This window comes from Euprymna scolopes, chromosome 16, assembly GCF_053919585.1.
Source record: "Euprymna scolopes isolate OS-2025 chromosome 16, ASM5391958v1, whole genome shotgun sequence".
In the NCBI taxonomy this organism is placed as follows: domain Eukaryota; kingdom Metazoa; phylum Mollusca; class Cephalopoda; order Sepiida; family Sepiolidae; genus Euprymna; species Euprymna scolopes.
The window spans coordinates 20,096,785-20,114,924 of NC_136497.1; the positions used below are offsets into that span (position 1 = coordinate 20,096,785).

The following is an 18,140-nucleotide window of genomic DNA, read 5'->3' on the forward strand; positions in this document are numbered from 1 at the left end:
CTGCTTTCCAGCTGACTACAATATGGTTGTCTTCAAGTCTAACGTAAACAAGTTCTTGATGTGCCATTCCAAATTGTTAAGAAATTTACTGAATTTTCATTACTAATGATTACTATATTGTCCAATTTCTACTGTACACTCTTTAACCCTTATCCTCGAGTGGCCTCTTGGCCTTGATAAGTGGTGATGCCTATGTAAAAAAACAAAACAAAACCCACTCATATATATAAAAACAAAGGGGAGTAACTCTTAATTACTCAAGAGCTTGGATTGAATGTGTCTACCTTTAGATATTTTCTTCTTAAGGGTCAAAGAAAATGGACACATCTCAAGCTGCAGTTTTTCAAAGTCAAAAAGGAAAGAATATTTCTATTCAATCTCATAATCTGAAGGTCGTGAATTCGATCCTCACCTGAAGAATATTTCTATTCTGACTGAACTCAAAGAAGAAATAAGGAAGTTTTTTCACCAGACTTCTTGCCTCTTCAGAGAACGTTAAAATACAAAGTGTTTTTGTAGGTTATTCCTTCAGGAAACATGAGGAAATAAGTTCCTCGCTAAAACAACACTCTTGTAACATATTTCAGATAATGAATTAACTTTGTCTGCAAATATTTCTTCTAATCAATTCAAGATGACTTTTATTTAAAAAAAGATGACATTACAAAATGTAAACTTAAATTGCAAAAAAAAAAGGAACTAACTTTTTGACTTTGCTAAAAATATTACGACCTTCTTTAAAAAAAGCCCAAGCTGATCGAAATCTCATGTCACAAAAAACAGCAGTCAGCAGTAAAAAAAAAAAAAAAAGAAGATAGCCTACTCAACCCGTCTTTCTATTTTTCTATCTTTCGTACTTGTTATACACAAAGAACCTGTCTTTCTAGCTGAAAGCAAAATCTTAGCAGCAGACAGTTATGAATATTTTTAAAATAAAACTGTTCGTTTGTTTCTATCGATCAAGTCTTTTTGCTTCTCATTTTTTCGTTGCTTTTCTTCGTCTTTGTGTTGGTAATATTTTTATCCGTAGAAATTACCCTCATTGTAAATGATGATAATAATTTCGACAACTTAAATTTTTTTTTTATTCCATTGTCACCCCAAATAAGGCACAGTATCAGTTTGAGCCATAGATTTTTTTTTTACATAGGCATCGGAGCCATAAGTTGCAGGGATACTATGTAGAGAGTTGAGCAGCAAGATGTCTGTTCACATTACATTTGAACTTCTGCATGTCAGTACAGTTAGGAAAGCAGGAACCCGGAAGGGAGTCTCAAAGTCTAGCAGTTCTGGTGAAGAAGCTATTAGAATAGAAGGCCTTCTTACATCTAGGGATCTATACTGTTGGTTTTGTTGGGAGTATTTATGCTGAGGAGATACAAGGGCTTGTAGTTCGTCGGAGCATCCACCATTAAAATACTTGTAGAACAGGCAGAGAGAGAAAAGGCTGAAGCTTAGATGACAGTTCAGGACTTATCAGGTTGGTAAGCATAACATAGCTTCATTACTCATCTTTATATTAATGTCATTTGTTGTTCAATTGTTCATCTCTAGTTTAAAAAAAAATAACCTTGTGTCTAACTTTGCTCTCGTAAGGAGGCAAGTAAATTTGTTACATTGGTCAACAATTTTATACTGTTTGAATGTTGTCTAGATTTCTACAACCGATTTAAGGTATTTTTGTGCTGCTGAATCAGGAAACTGCATCCGTTTTTCTCCATCAGGTCAAATTTTTGTGCTAAGTTGATTTGTAAAAAAAACAAAAAAAAAACAAAAAAAAATCAGATTTTGTGACAAAATCGATTACATTTTTGTGGCCTTATCAGCTGATTTTTGTCAACACATATCATCCTGAATATGTTTGTAAGAGAAAAAAAGTTTTGTCAACAACATAGACTGACTATCTGATAAAAACATTGATTACTATAAACTGAATAGTTATCATTGCTAAAGGTAAGTGCACGTAAATTGCATGTTGCTTCACCATTGTTCAAACTTCAAGGCTTAAACCTCTGTTTCTTCAAACTCCTGCAATGCTCATCAGCAGCAAGGTCTCTCTTCAGATTCCAACAGTAGTCAGCCATCATGATAATGTCCCAGCAACCGAAACCTGGTCTCCATCTCTTTCAAGTCCTGATGGAATTTTTTCCCTCTATTTGTCACTCATTGAATCCAGGGTCCCAGGAAACTGGTCCATATGTGAAAATATGTAGCGTATGTTGATGCTCATGTTGCAACCCAGATTGTCAGAAAGTTATCCACTTTCAGATAAATTCGACTTGAAAATAACGGCCTGAAAAAAAAAAAAAAAAGCATGAAATAAAAAAGGGGGGGGGGGGAGGGTAAAAAATAAAATATAAAGGTCTTGTTTCAAAACAAAGAAGAGATTTTATTTACAAAGAACTTGGTTGCAAATTTTTCCCTTTGCGGGCATTAAATTCAAAAACAAAGAAGGCCAAGGTAACAACATATAAAGCAAAAAAACATGCTGGCTCTTATATTGAAAATTTATCAATGAATGAATATAATATGATTCAAATAGTAGTTCCTAATCACTCTCTCATATGCAATAAATTTTACTCACAAAATTGATGACAGCCAGGCAATGTGCCTTTTTCTTTTTTTCTCAATTTAAAGTCCTTCAAAAATTACACTCCTTCCAATTACATGCAAACGTCTTCAGAAGTTTGCTTTCAACGTGTCCGGTGTATTCTTGCCGGGTTTTCTTCTTTGAACGAGGGCTTGTCAAAATTCCATATCAGCGCCAGGCAATGAAATCACGTCCAATATACACATCACCGGAATTCAAAAGAGGCCGAATTTCACGCTGACCTCGTGACGTCATCAAGGAGCTAGCATTGCTCTTTTTCTTTAAATTAAAGGGAGTTTTGTATGAACCCAAAATATACGAAACTAAGAATCATAAAAGATACGAAATACAGAAAATCAAATATAAGAACCAGAATCAAAATATAATAAACAGGGAATGCATAATTATTGATACAAAAAATTCGAACAAGATTTCTGAAAGCAGTCAGCATGTTGTTGAAAAGCTCTTTGTAGTTTCTGGCATTATTGTTGCCAAGAAAGTTCTTCACTAGCAGAACAAATGTTTTCTACTGCGTTCATTGATTTTTCCAACCCTGGATCTCTGATGAGCTACTGGATCTGAGGATTATCAAAGATGTCAGTTTTCAACTTCTCCATGGTCAATCCTGGAAAAGCCTGGCACAATTAAGTGAAGCAGTCACCATCCTTGTCTGGTGAATTGCTTGATTAAGCCAAGTTCTTTTCTTTGCAAGGCATCAAGTTCTTCTGCCCAGATGAGTCTTTCTTTATGTAATGCTGAGCACATTGTCACACCAAATTTTGGAAGATTTTGAGGTTTTATGATTTCAAATTAATCCCTTTTTGACATAATCGCCCAGGACTATCGGATCTGAACAGTTATTATTATTAAAATAATAATTTTCAATCAGAGCATATATTCAACATGGTAATTTACTCTCACCAACTTCTTCTAAAATGCCCCAGCCTCACATCATGTGAACATGAACAAGTATGTAAAAAAAAAATTAAAAAAAATGTGGCTACAATTAAAAAAAATAACCTAATTGAGAAAAAAAATACTGATTTTTTAATTTAATAAGTATCGTCCTAATTCAGCTCACCCCCCCCCCCAAAAAAAACGCAGACAACAAATTTGTTGATGGCAATGTTATTGTTTACTTTTTTATTTGAAAGTATTTAATGAGTTATTGGCCTTGAAGTGTAACTCACTTTTATTGAAATTAAAGAAGTTTTAAGCATCGGTGTAAAGTCGCTTTATGATTATTCTTCCGAAAACGACCTTCATCGATTCGATATCATCTTTTGTTTTTGAGGCTACAAAAGTAAATTAAACTCGAAAAGCATTTTTATTTGTATTTTTTCACTCATTATCGATTTTAAATAAAGTTTGTGAAAAGTCATGAACACAGAAAAATAAATATCTTTTTGGCTTTACTGAACTTACTGCTTAGTGCTTCTCGTTTCGTCCATCTGGTAAAGTAAAGTTTCAAACTTTAAACAGACTGCTATAATAACATTGACACATTGATTTCAATCAAATGATTGAAGTTAAGCGACGTTGAGCCTGGTCAGTGGTTAGATGAGTAAACATTTGGGATTACCGGCGTGTGAAATTTGTTCCAATATTTTCAATGGATTCTGCCAGTTAAGTGCCAGTTGATTACCTAGATGAAAAATACTACTGTGCCTTTCGTTCTGATCTGCTCAACCAGACACTGGCAGGCGAATACATCGATGTCAACTAAAAGAGAGAAAGAGAGAAGAAGAAAAAATTTAAAAACAAAGATATAGACTTTCTTTTTTTTTTTTTTTTTTCAAATTTTTATATAATTCCCTAAATAATGGAAACCAAACCCTGTTCATGTAAAGGCATTCGCACTTGTCTGATTTGTGAGAATCTCTCAGTAGACGATAACAAAACGAGAAAGAAGGGGGAAGAAGTCTTCAACAATCGAAAGGTTTGTGGACACTCTTTAATTTTAATAAGATAATCTAGCAATCTATGTGCTGATTAGTCATCCGTATCGGCGTTTTCTAGGGTAGTAGTGATGATTTGCATACTAGCCCTTCCCTTCGCTGTCAGTTGGTCTAACCCTAGTAATTATGATACTTGTGCAATTCACAGACCATCCATTCTTAACATGGGGAGAGGGGGAATTGTGAACTGTCACTTAACAATTTTACAAACAAAAGATACCATACAAATTGAATTTAACTTGAAAATCGCTGCTTATTTAGAATTGCACTTGCTTAAAAAATTTTTTTTTTTTTTTTAAATACAGAAAACATGGACTCAATCAAATTTGATGAGAGCGCGAAACCGGGGCCGGGAGTCCGGGACACGACACAATCTTTAGAATGTATTAAATTTCAAGGTCGACAACTAAATTTGGCTACCGTTTATTCCAAATAATTAAAACTTTTTAATAGCAAAAAATCGTAAACTTTGATTTTCTTAAAAAAAAAAAAAAGAAGAAAAAAAGAAAGACTCAATTTACGTGGCTTTTGGAATATGACATTTTCGTTCCGTGACGAGTGTGTTTTTTTCTGTATTTATGCTTTTATTATTATTATTATTAATAATAATAATTACGCGTAATTCGAAACAAACACCGAAAATCCTATCACAAGTTAGCACGATCTGTAAATTATAAAATTATTCTAAAAAAAATGCAGTATTTCTGTTTCTGGGAACCCGGTTTCATTTTGTGTGGTTGTTTACCCCCCTCCCCTTGCAGGCACACACTTGCACTTTGAAAGGGAGAAGTAATGCTTGGGAGATATTGTTTACTCTCATAAAACTAAGCGTCAGGTTACACTAGAGAAAAGGTGTCCACCTTTGATCAGAAACTAAAATAAAAATTGTCTTAGACTTTTTCTGACCTCCTCCTCTGACTGAAGGCAGAATAGAAGAATGTCCCCTTTCGCATTCCAACTTTTACAAAAAAAAAAAATGGCCAGATAACTGTGTTTGGCTTCAAATTGTATATTTATAGACTGAAAACGGTGTTTTAATTGTAAGTCTAAGGCCGTGGGCCAATGGTTAGAGCTCTCGCTTACTGACCGGAGTACCTGTGTTCGATCTTAGATGAAGGCAGTTGTTTGTAGTGATGGCTTTATCATCTTTCGGGACCTAACATTAAGTTGTGGACAATTTATACTGCTGAACATCGACTGACCTTTTATTTATTTATTTTTTGTAATTAACACAAGTTACAAACGATAACACATTTTGAATGAAATTGACTTTAACCCGTTTATAAAATATTATTCTAAAATTTACACCCCCTCATTGATATTTATTATAAAATATATAGGCCCTTATCCAAAATCTCTCCTATATATAAAAAAAAAAGAGAAATTTTTACTTTTTTTCCACCTAATATTCACATTTAAAATAACGACTTTTGTAGGTTTTCGGGTATTTAAATTTTGCGTACACAAGTAGTTTTCTGGCTATTAAGGCATATTTTCACAATGTATTACTTAATAAATATCTGTGGTGTTCGCCATTCGTAACATGGGGAAGAGGAGGGGTGCTTTGTAACATATATGCGCATTACTTTTCAGTTCGGGGGGGGGGAAAACATCTATATATCTATAAAAGTGAACGTGTCTGTCTGTCTGTCTGTCTGTCTGTCTGTCTGTGTACATTTCCCTACGCAATAACTCTGTCAATTTTTAGTCTATAGACTCGAAATTTGAAATACCGGGTACTGAGATTTGGGAAAATCGATGTGACGGGTGTCAGCCAGAAATTTGGCTGTTAAGGGGTCAAATTTCAACGATTTGACCTTTAAGAACTCTACCAAACTCCTCCGACAATTTTGGGTCTAGACACTTGAAATTTTAGATATAGGTTCCTTGAACCTGGATCTAACTTAATAAAGTGATTTGAGCCCGAAACTATAAATTTTAAGGGGTCATAATAGGGGTTAAATTAAAAAAAAAATTTACTCTTTTTTTTTTTTTTGCTCAGCATACACCTCCAAACACCCGGGCAACGCCGGGCTGAAATGCTAGTAATCTATATATCTATAAAAGTGAAAGTGTCTGTCTGTCTGTGTACATTTCTCTACACAATAGCTCTCTCAATTTTCAGTCTACAGACTCGAAATTTGATATACAGGGTAGTGAGATTTGGGAAAATCTTTGTAATCGGTTTTCGGCCAGAAATTTGGCTGTTAAGGGGCCAAAGTTCAACGATTTGACCTTTGAGAACTCTACCAAACTCCTCCGACAATTTTGGGTCTAAACACTTGAAATTTTAGATATAGGTTCCTTGGACATGGATCTAACTTAATAACTTGATTTGAGCCCAAAACAATAAATTTTAAGGGGGCATAATAGGGGTCAAAGTTTTTAAAAATTTGACCTCTGCAGTCTCTATCAAATTACTAAAGACAATTTCTGGTTTAAACATTTGAAATTTTACATAAAGGGTATTCAGAGATAGGACAAGCTTTTTAATCGGTTTAGGTCGAAAATTTGAGCTAAAAATATATAAATCTATGTATGTATGTTTGCATGTCTGCCTAAAACTTTCGACAGAGGCGACGGATTTTCACAAGATCAGTATCGTTTTGAAGCTCGGCCCTTCAGATGACAAATACCGAAAAATTGGCTAAAAGTATTAATTTCTTCACCCGCAATTGGGCACTTTTCTACAGGGAGGGCCACTTTTTTTGCTGATATTTTCAAAAGACATCCCCTCTTTTCGATTGTCTAGCCTTAATTTAAACCTACATCACTTCCGGTTTGGTGGTAGTCGTAACAGCAAAGGTGTCACGTTTTTTTCATGTTCTTTTCCTCCTTTGTGGTACAGGTTCGAGTCTGCCTTCCTACTACCACTTTTTTTTTTTTTTTTGCTCAACACACACCTCCAAACACCCGGGCAACGCAGGGCATCCATGCTAGTCACCAATAAAAACATAATAGATTACATTGAATAATAAAAGTCTTAATATCCAGAAAACTACTTGTATGCACAAAATTTAAATTTGATATTCGTTTTCAACATACCCCAAAACGTTGATAAGTCGTCATTTTAAAGGTAAATGTTAGGATGGAGAAAAAGTAACAAATACAAAAGAAAAAAATCTGTATAATGTATTCATAGCAGAAAGAAAATAATCACATTAATTAATCAAGTAATTTTATTTTTACAAAGAAAATCATTTTTAAGCGAATTTACATTTTCCTGATGTAACCCTACCTATGTTAATAATGGCTTTCTAAGATCTCACAAGTTTGAATTATTTGGAGTTATCTTCCGTGCTGCCTGTTTTCAAGATGGCGTCGCAAGATTGTCACTAAACCGTGAGCCATAAAATGTGATGTTCTTATTTAAAAATAATACTACTTGATAAATGTGGGTGATTTTTGGAGTATGATGGTTTCCTTCTGTCACAAGCATGTATATCATACAAATTTTTGTTTATTTTCCATTTTTCAAGAGGGAAAATTCTGGACAAGCACCAAAAAATCTCTAAGTGTGACAATGTATCACTGAAAAATGTGTAACAATAAAATCATATAGTTGTGTAGGTGTTCACGATCAAGGAGATTTAATCACCAACTCAGACTTAGGGTTAGTGGTTCGATTAATGAAGGGCATGTTTGTTTGTTTTTGAAACAAAAACAAATGAAAAAAAACTGATGATCAACAAAGTTTTGGCTATGGTTTTGGGTCTGGTTCATTTGTTGATATACACGAGGATGTATAATGATATTTGCAATATCATTATAAGCAAGCCACATGTTGATGTAGATAGTGACAAAATTATTGAATAAAAAAAAACATATAGAAAAAGAACAAAGTCCGTTTTTAATATTAAAAATAAGCTTATGGGGTCATCTTTTTTGTGCTATGAATAAAAGGGAATGAAAGACTGGAAATTGTAAATAGGATGCAACCATTGAAAAAAAAAAACCCTTAAAAAGTTGTTACTTGGACAAAATATCTGCCTCACACAATAAGTTCTGCATTGCAGTAAGGCTAGACATTACCTCTGTTTATAGAAGGGAATCTCTTTGAAAAAATGCCACTCTGGGTGGGTGCAAAAATTTCTATGATAAGACCTATCAGTGCATTAGACGACAGGTAATGCGGAGTCAAAGAATTATAAGGTCCAACTCCTGGGATTCTAAACATCTCTATCCTAACTCTTAGAATTTCAAAACATCCGATTCGGATTACTGACTTAACATAATTAGTTTAACAATAAAAGAAAAATCTAACTCTTTTCATACTCTGAATCTGAAATGGAACACGTACATCAAGTCTGTTGCCAAGGTCGCTGGAAAGATGGTGGGATCCTTCTACCGCTCCAGAAGATATCTCACTACTGATGCAATTCTCTATCTATATAAAAGCCAAGTACGTCCAAGGATGGAATACTGTTGCCATATCTGGGCAGGAGCTGCAAAAAACAGCCTATCCTGCCTTGACAGAGTACAAAATAGACTTCGTGGCTTAGTGGGGGATGCCCTTTTCTCTACCCTGCAACCCCTCTCCCACAGAAGAGACGTTGCGAGCCTATCCTTGTTTTATCGTTATTTTCATGGCAGGTGCTCGTCTGAACTCCAATCCCTGGTCCCCCCTCGCCAATCTTTCACGAAAAACACCCGTCTAGCTGAATCCACTGTGAAAAATTTCCCCCACTCTATATCTCTGCCTAAATCAAAACGCGGATTCCATGAACAAAGCTTCTTTCTTAGAACTGCATGCCTGTGGAACTCTGTTCTGTCTGCCTGCTTCCCTCCGGACTACAACTTGGATGTCTTCAAGTCTAATGTTAACAAATTCCTAATGAACCGCCCCCTTAAGTAAACACTCCATCAAATCTCCACACTAACGTAATGTACTTGCAATAACCCTTATCGCTGAGTGGCTTCCAGGCCTTGATAAGTGGTGATCACTGTGTAAAAAAAAAAAAAATAATAAAAAATAAAAATACTCTTAAACGTCCAACTCTCTCAGACTATGTCTCTGCAACTCTGACCACATTGAAAATCTATCAATGTTGCTGAAGTTTTGAATACTGAAGAATTGTCTCTCTTTAATCCTTATTTTCAATGATGTAAGCAACCTCGAGTTGCCTCCCTTTTATTGATTATTTTTATATAAAAGACATGTATGCATTGTGTTTCTTTCTTTTTTATGTGTATGGATATAAAAATAAACAGACGTGTCTTTGTGTGCTAAGAAATGTTAGGTGTTAATTGATTTGTTTCTTTGTCATCATCGATACCCTCCACGATGGAGTTATTTAAAGGGGTCCCCAGTGTTGCTCGGGTGTTTGTAGATGTAAAAGAAAAAAAAAGTGTTTTGAACTCAAAGGCCGAAAAGAAAGTGAAATAAAACAGGAACTTTTACTGCAACACTGCAAAGCCATAGGAAGTGAAAAGCATTTAATTTTAGCAATGTCAATCAAAAAGTTGACTTGCAGAATTTATTTATTTCCCCCACAATGTTGGGGAAAACCAACTCGCCACAAAAAGGGAGTGTCCAAATGAATAGCAATTGTCTGATATGAGGAGTTTTCCCCACATTGATCCAAGCTAATTGCTTTCTGGATGTTCCGGCACGAAAGGCCAGGAAGCTGCCTTTGCTTTTGATTTAGTTTTGCTTTTATACGAAAAAGACGAATAAATATGCGAGAGGAAGGAATAGTGTGAATTTCATAAAAGTCGATCAAAACAAATCTAGAGACGATGTCCGTTTGCAAATCGTACATATTACGATCTAGGGAGTATATAAAAAGTTCTAAAACATAGTAACCCCCCCCCCGAAAACCCTGGCAAAAAAAGCCTTTGTTGAACATACAAAAACGCATGCGGCCGTTTTGTCTTTTATATATATAGAAGAAAGGTATGGTTTTCTTTATTTACTTCATAATTAATTTAACTAAGTATTATTAATAATTAATTAACAAAGGTGATGGATCTTAGCTGCACAAGCTGTCGCCAATCATTATATATATATATTTTTTTTTTTTACTTCAAATTAGATAAAGTAAGTTTTTGGAACTTTTGCTAATACTAACCTGAAGATTACTACCATTTTGGACTTTGGGAAGAGTCGATCAAGCATGTATATCCTGTGTGATGATGTATAGTATCATATTAAAACCTGACCAGTGAAGGTTGAGGATATGTGTTACATGGAGAGAAATAATATGAAAATAATGGATTTGTAATGTGAGTTTTAAAGATCTGATGACATCAATGAAAGATTAAATCAGCACAATACATGGAGCTGCATGCAAAACAGGAGACTTTGTAGGTATAGTCACATATAAAAATTGGGAGTGAGTTTTGAGTTTTTAGATGCAGAAGAGTTGAAGTAGCAGAGTCAGTTGTGAACGAAAATGTGTGAGGAAATGATGAAAATGGATTTGAGCAAAATGTGGGATAAATAAAGATCTGGCAGAGATAGGTTAGTTTGTAAGTCAATTTCTAAAAGAAATGCAGCACATGCCAGCATCTAAAATGAACATTAAACCAAATTAATTATTTATCTACCTCCTATCGCAGGATGATGTGACACAAAAGTTGGAAGTTAGGATTTGAAAAGCCAGCGACCTAGAGGAAGAGCACTCTGGTCTGCAAAAAATGCCTGGACAGTCTGATTGGTATTTCCCATTCTGAGCGTATCAAACAATCAGCAATAAACTGACCTGTTCTCAAAGACAGAAGGTAAAGCCTGAGAGGGTGAATCTCAAGACTGCACAGGACCAGCAACTCTAGTTGTTTTGATGCCAAGAGAAAAATTCCATGATGATGATTTTAAGATATAATCAAGACCTTTGAATTTTTAAAACTTGCTTTAAATTTCAAAGTGAAATTAGGTAACAATAAATAGCACTTTCTATTGCACTATTTTTTGAATAATTTTATTTGAACTTTTAAAAAAGATGTTGACATCATTTTTATAATATTTTTCTGCTGTAACATATTTTATGATTTATTATTTTACATTGTCACAGTTTGTGACTAGAAAATATTTTCTTGGTGCGGTTTGTGAAATGAAACAAGGAAGTGTGGAATCTAAAAGTCAATTTCTAAAAGCTGTCCAACACATGCCATCATGTAATGTTAGATACGTAGTCAGATAACAGTTGTCTAATGTTTTTGTAATGTCTATATAATTTCTGGTTGCACTTTTGTCAGAAGTTAGAAGTGCACGCCTGTGGAACTCTCTTCTGTTTGTCTGTTTCCCACCTGACTACAACTTGGATGTCTTCAAGTCCAACATAAACAAATTCCTGATGAACCGCCCCCTTAAGTAAGACACTTTATCAAATCTCCAATACTGACGATTACTATGATACTATCCCATTGATTACTGTACATGCAATAACCCTTATCCCCAAATGGCTTCCAGCCTTGATAAGTGTTGACCACCATGTAAAAAAAAATGTGTACAAAATAATGTGCGTACTGTTAGTTCCACACAACAGAAGAACAAATAACATAAACAACTTAGCTTTATTTACAAAATCGATGGACAGCAGTAAAGTGGTCGGCATTGAGGTATGTGGGTGATGCAGGGCAGTGCAGAAATGTCTTCACTGCTTGGTCGTTGTTGACTCTCTGTCTCTCCTGTTTTTTTTTTTGTTATGAACCTTGTTTTATTTACATTTCATAAATTGGAATTCAGTTGTTCTTTTTGTTTTGGTCACTGACACAATTTCAATCCCTGTTAAAATGTACAATGTCCCATTGTTTCCATTTTTAGGTCATTTTCCATGACCCCAACTCTCAATTAGAATGTAGGTTGACGTCATCACTCAGCAATCACCTGATTTCTGGTATTGCATGTGTGCACATATGTCTGATATTTTTGGAATTGCCTGCCACCTATCCAACAGTAAAACAAAACTGATTATGATGTTGAGTTCTGGTTTTTATTAATTCAATTTAAAGACTTTAATTTTTAAAATTTAAAGTTTAAAAATGCAGGCAAATAAATTTTTAAAAGTACTTGTTCATTCCGAAATTCTTAAAAATAAATTTTCATTTAATTTAATATTTTGTTTACTTTTTTTTTTTTTTTTTTTTATCTAAACAGAAACATGTCTACATTTATTGCGAATCTTGCAAAAAAGGTTGGAAAGAAAATGTCCTGGGAAAACATCCAAATCATTCAGGAGATTCAATTGAATTTCTTGGAATTTCACTTGTGGAAAATTTCATATCCGAATCTGAAGAAGAATTTCTTGTGGCAGAGATTGACAAAACTTCATTTGTAGATTCACAATCTGGAAGGAGAAAACAGGTGAGCGAAGGATAAATCATAAATAAAGGTTTCTTGTCAGATTAAAAGGTTTCTTGTCAGATTAAAAAATTTGACAAGAAAACTTTGCATATGACAAATCAAACTTTGATGTTTTTTTTATTTGTCTTTGTTGTACAGGATGGAATGATAAAATTGTCACCCTAGAAAAGATGACATGATTCCATTTCCATTTGATAAAAACTGATTTTCTTTTTTGCTACAGACTATTTACTTGTTGGTCAGTCATGTACAAATCTCAAGTGCGATAGGAGACTTCTATCATGTCTGAAATTGGCACAGTGTTTAATGAGTGAGATCAGAGATGCGCCGCTGTACAACTCATGCTCTCTACTGATCCAAATTATGACAACAGGAACATTACCAGCACTCTCAAAATGAATCACTGGAATGCCACAAATAACAGGGACGTGCCCAAGGTGATGAAAATAAAGTATCCAGCTACGGTTATGGTCTTTGGTGTGGTTTCAAGTGAGGGCCACATAATGCAACCGCATATCTTTGAAGTTGGCTTGAAAGTCAACACCAAAGTGTACCTGGATGCACTGAAGAGTGTGGTAATCAAGTGATTGCTAGCAGACCTTGGGTGTGGTAGTAGGACCTGGTGCTGGTCTACATTAAAAAAGACTCAGGCTTGGCTTCAGGAGTGCTACTACTTTGTACCCTTCTCTCACTGACCCCCCCCCCACCTCCTTCCATGATCTGAACCTGCTGAACTACTTTGTTTTTTGCTCATACATCGAGAACATCACTAACATAACCTTCCACAGCACTAAAGCCAGCCTGATCACCACCATCTTCCAAGTGTGTTGCCAAGCTTCCGCGGGTACTTGTGGAAAAGGCATACTCTCAGTTCTGGTCCCATATCAAGGTGGTGATTGAGGTTGAAAGTGACTACATTGAATAGATGTCAGCTCTACTACATAATCAAGTTACCTGAATAGATTTTTTCAATAAAAGTTTTAAAATATAACTGTAGTGTTGTTTTCTTTAGGGTGATAATTTATTGTTCCACCCTGTACTGTATCATTGGCAATATGATAATGTTCTTCGTTTTATTTTAAAATATAGTCCCACTTAGATGACTGCTAATATGAAATATTTTTAAATTCTCATCTTAAAATAAGGATGATAATTTATTTTAAATTATTCACTAAATATTAATATTTTTTACATATTCTTTTATGATGTACCAAAATTAATTATCTTGAAATATGAATTAGCATAAAAATAAATCGTTAAATTTTGGACACACTGTATAATATATAAAATATTGAGTTTATATAAAGAAATATTTTTAAAGTATATATTCCTTATAATATAATCTAAATTGATTACAAATAACAAGTTCAACGCATATTCCCAGCTTCAGTGCCTATATCTTTTCCATTGCTGTTTTTGTACAGCTGAAACATGTATACACATATGTAGCCAATAATGTTTATATAAATAAAGGAATTTATACTATAATACAGCTCTTATTGAGTAATACTTTTTAAACACTGGAGTTTTATTGGATTAACATCTAAGAAAAAATAACAATCCAATATATATATATAATATATATATATATATACAGAAAAATTGTGATTTTTTACGTCACTCTGAGATTGACCTTAAAAGCCTATTTTATCTATGTAAAAATTATTAAAATTAACTTTTTAATATACTCAGTCATTGATATGTGAGTGACTACATGAAGGTTAACTAGTTTGCATATTCCTTTGAAAAAGATCATTAATGAATTGCTTATTTTTGTGGTTTCTTATTAGATAATTCGTTTCATTTGACTATTATGCTGAATTTTATTTATACATAATTTCTACATTCTGCATAATTGCATAGAATTTAAGATGAAAGCGATCTAGCACACAAAAAATAATAGAAATATCTTTATATACATCTGTACATTTATATAAAAGTAACTTAGTCGGTGTGTATGAAAATCTCTAACAAAATCCTCTGAATATTTGGTCTACAGAGTTGAAATTTGATATATAGAGTATTTGTACCTGTAGCTGTTAAGGGGTCAAAATTGAAAATCACAGTTGACCTTGGCAGAGGTAAAGCAACTATCTTCAGAGCATGCATATATATACATTTTTATCTTGAAGTCGCTTAATTTTGGGCCTTTCTTATTTATCTGCCAATAGTTTAGATGGTATCGATAAAGGCTGAAGCACTATGGCTGAAGCACTGAATGTTTTGGTTTTGATGCTAGCTGATGGTACCAATGTCATTTTTTAAAAACTTTTCAAACCATTACTATATATATTAGGTACAATATAAAAATCAATAAAGAATTTGCTCGATGTATTCATATGCTATACATAATCTGCATAAATTAAAGCATCATATTGAAGCATATGCTGGGCGGCCTGCTAGTGTATATATATATATATATATATTTTTTTTTTTTTTCTACACAGTGATACCACTTATCAAGGCCCGGAAGCCACTCAGGGATAAGGGTTATTGCAAGTACATTACGTTAGTGTGGAGATTTGATGTAGTGTTTACTTAAGGGGGCGGTTCATTAGGAATTTGTTAACATTGGACTTGAACACATCCAAGTTGTAGTCCAGTGGGAAGCAGGCAGATGGAACAGAGTTCCACAGGCGTGCAGTTCTAAGAAAGAAGCTTTGTTCATGGAATCCACGTTTTGATTTAGGCACAGATAAAGAGTGGGAGAAATTTTTCACAGTGGATTCGGCTAGACGGGTGTTTTTCGTGAAAGATTGGCGAGGGGGGGACCAGAGATTGGAGTTCAGACGAGCACCTGCCATGGAAATAACGATAAAACAAGGATAGGCTCACAACATCTCTTCTGTGGGAGAGAGGTTGCAGGGTAGAGAAAAGGGAATCCCCCACTAAGCCACAAAGTCTATTTTGTACTCTGTCAAGGCAGGATAGGCTTGTTTGCAGCTCCTGCCCAGATATGGCAACAGTATTCCATCCTTGGACGTACTTGGCTTTTATATAGATAGAGAATTGCATCAGTAGTGAGATATCTTCTGGAGCGGTAGAAGGATCCTACCATCTTTCCAGCGACCTTGGCAACAGACTTGATGTACGTGTTCCATTTCAGATCAGGAGTAAAGGTCAAATCCAGAAGCTTGTCAAAACACGGGGCCTCTCCCAGATGACAGCCATCCATCACAATTGATGCCAGATGGGGATCAGAGCGTTGATGATGTAAGGATAGGAGTTTGGTTTTGGATGCATTAAAGGTAACCAGTCACATCTTCCCCCCCTGAACATCGCGCTCGAGATCAGAGGAGAGAGAATCAGAGAGAACTTTGTCATTTACAGCCTTTGATGTGTTGCCGTAGATGGTCGTGTCATCAGCATAGATGTCAACGAATGATTTAAGTATGTGTTTAGGGAGGTCATTGATGTAGATCAGGAAGAGAGTTGGGCCTAGGATTGACCCCTGAGGGACTCCAGCATTTATATTGCAGGCCTCTGATTTTTGTCCATCTACCACTACTCTTATGAGCCTATCGGAGATATATATATAGGTTTCATTGAACAGCAGAAATAATTCCTGTTTATTTTTTGCAAACCATTTTTTCCATTTGGCAGGCTAATATCCGAGTGTAAAAAGAAATTTGTCATAGTCACGAACATTTTTGACTTCCATGAGTTGTCTTCAGGCAAATGATGAATTAAAATTTGCGTTTGGTGAATTTATTGAAAAATTGATTAAAATCGTTTAAAATCATGAAAAGCACTTAAACATGCCTTCCATCCATACTGAGCCTGATTGATGGTTGGTTTGTTTATGCGAATGAGTAGGACTTCAATGGTTGGTTTGCGAATGAGTAGGACTTCAATGGTTGGGAGGTGCAGGTTATAATGTAACCTTGAAATCCTGAGTAACATCGAGTAACCTTACCAGTATCAAATATAAGAATCTAATAAAAAGTCAAAAAACTGTAATTTTTAATAAATTGATGCCTTTGGAATAATATTTGAAATTTTGAAATTTATTGGGGTTTTTTTTTCATTTCAGGATTATGGCCCTAAAGTAAACTTTAAGAAAAAACGATTAAAATGCAACTCTTTCACTGGACTTCCAGCCTTTTGCAAATTTGTGGTGGATCGTTTTATTGCACTGAATAACCTCAGTGATTTTGTACCGGTTGAACTCTGCAACCTTGAATATGACCCCAAAAGGGGTTCTGCTATTGACCCACATTTTGATGATTTCTGGGTTTGGGGCGAACGACTCATAACGGTCAATCTTCTCTCAGACACATATCTCAGTATGACAATCGACAACCGTGACTCACTCTTGTCTCAGCCATCAGCTGATTTGTTAGATCTTCATGATACAGAAGTTTGTATTCCACTTCCACGACGATCACTTGTTGTTGTTTCTGGACCGGCTCGTTATAAATGGAAGCATGCTATTTTGCGACAGGATATCACAGATCGTCGATTAGCCATGACGTTTAGAGAGTTTACACCAGAATTTCTTCCTGGTGGTTTGCATTATGAAGATATGGGCCATCAAGTGATTGAAACAGCTTTAACATATTGTGGTATATCAGTTGGTGAATTTACAAAAGACTCAAAAATTCACAGAAAATAACATGGTAGAGACTACATAATTATTTTTTTAATTATTAGATTTTTCATCACCAGTGTTTCTTAGCCTAAGTTCAGTGGAACCCAGGAGTTTGTAAGGCTTCTGCATAAACAAGGGAGATAAGGTCATATATCTCTTCTTTTGGGATGGTATTGTCACTGTAATAACACCCCAACAGCATTTTATTCTGCTATTGTCATTCACTGGATTGACTTGACTTTGATTACACCTGAGTAACCTTTTGCTGAAAATATTTTAAGGTGATGCTCATCAATTGTAATAAAAATTCAAATTTCTTATTTATTGTCTTCAGCTTCCTGTTTGTATCTTTGCTTCTTGTTTTTTTTTTCATTTGTTTGTTTTCTCTGATTCTTTTCTCTTTTGTGTTTAATAGTCACCTATCAACATTTACCAAAATTGTCGCAAACTTTATAAAGACCTAAATGAATATATTACTTGCTTTGCTTGGACTATTGTTCTCATCTTGAGTGCTATTTGTGCAACGTTTTAGTTGATGTAGCCTTCGACCTTTGTCAGGTATGTTGGTCACTGTCTTAGAAAAGAAAAGAGAAAAGTTACTGGCTCCATAGATGGTCTTGTATTCTTGGAGTTGTTTTTGTTTCTTTTGCTGTGGTTTCATATGTGTGAAAAAAAATTTGGTTGACAAAGGGAGGT

General features: G+C 34.7%; 1 protein-coding gene across 1 annotated transcript; it reads left to right on the top strand.

Annotated features, from left to right (window-relative positions):
- The first annotated feature begins 3,822 nt into the window (after positions 1-3,822).
- Positions 3,823-17,766, top strand: LOC145295868 (alpha-ketoglutarate-dependent dioxygenase alkB homolog 4-like). Its single transcript, XM_080141602.1, has 3 exons — positions 3,823-4,529; positions 12,647-12,853; positions 16,887-17,766. Exons 1-3 carry the CDS (start codon positions 4,413-4,415, stop codon positions 17,466-17,468), a joined length of 906 nt encoding a protein of 301 aa, XP_079997728.1. The 5' UTR covers positions 3,823-4,412; the 3' UTR covers positions 17,469-17,766.
- Positions 17,767-18,140: the final 374 nt, after the last annotated feature.

What these genes read in the sequence shown, in the direction of transcription:
- LOC145295868 (XM_080141602.1), top strand. Translation starts at nt 4,413, where the DNA reads ATGGAAACCAAACCCTGTTCATGTAAAGGCATTCGCACTTGTCTGATT. An exon ending in AAGTCTTCAACAATCGAAAG is followed by an intron (nt 4,530 to 12,646) that starts GTTTGTGGACAC and finishes TTATCTAAACAG; the next exon opens with AAACATGTCTACATTTATTG. An exon ending in AATCTGGAAGGAGAAAACAG is followed by an intron (nt 12,854 to 16,886) that starts GTGAGCGAAGGA and finishes TTTTCATTTCAG; the next exon opens with GATTATGGCCCTAAAGTAAA.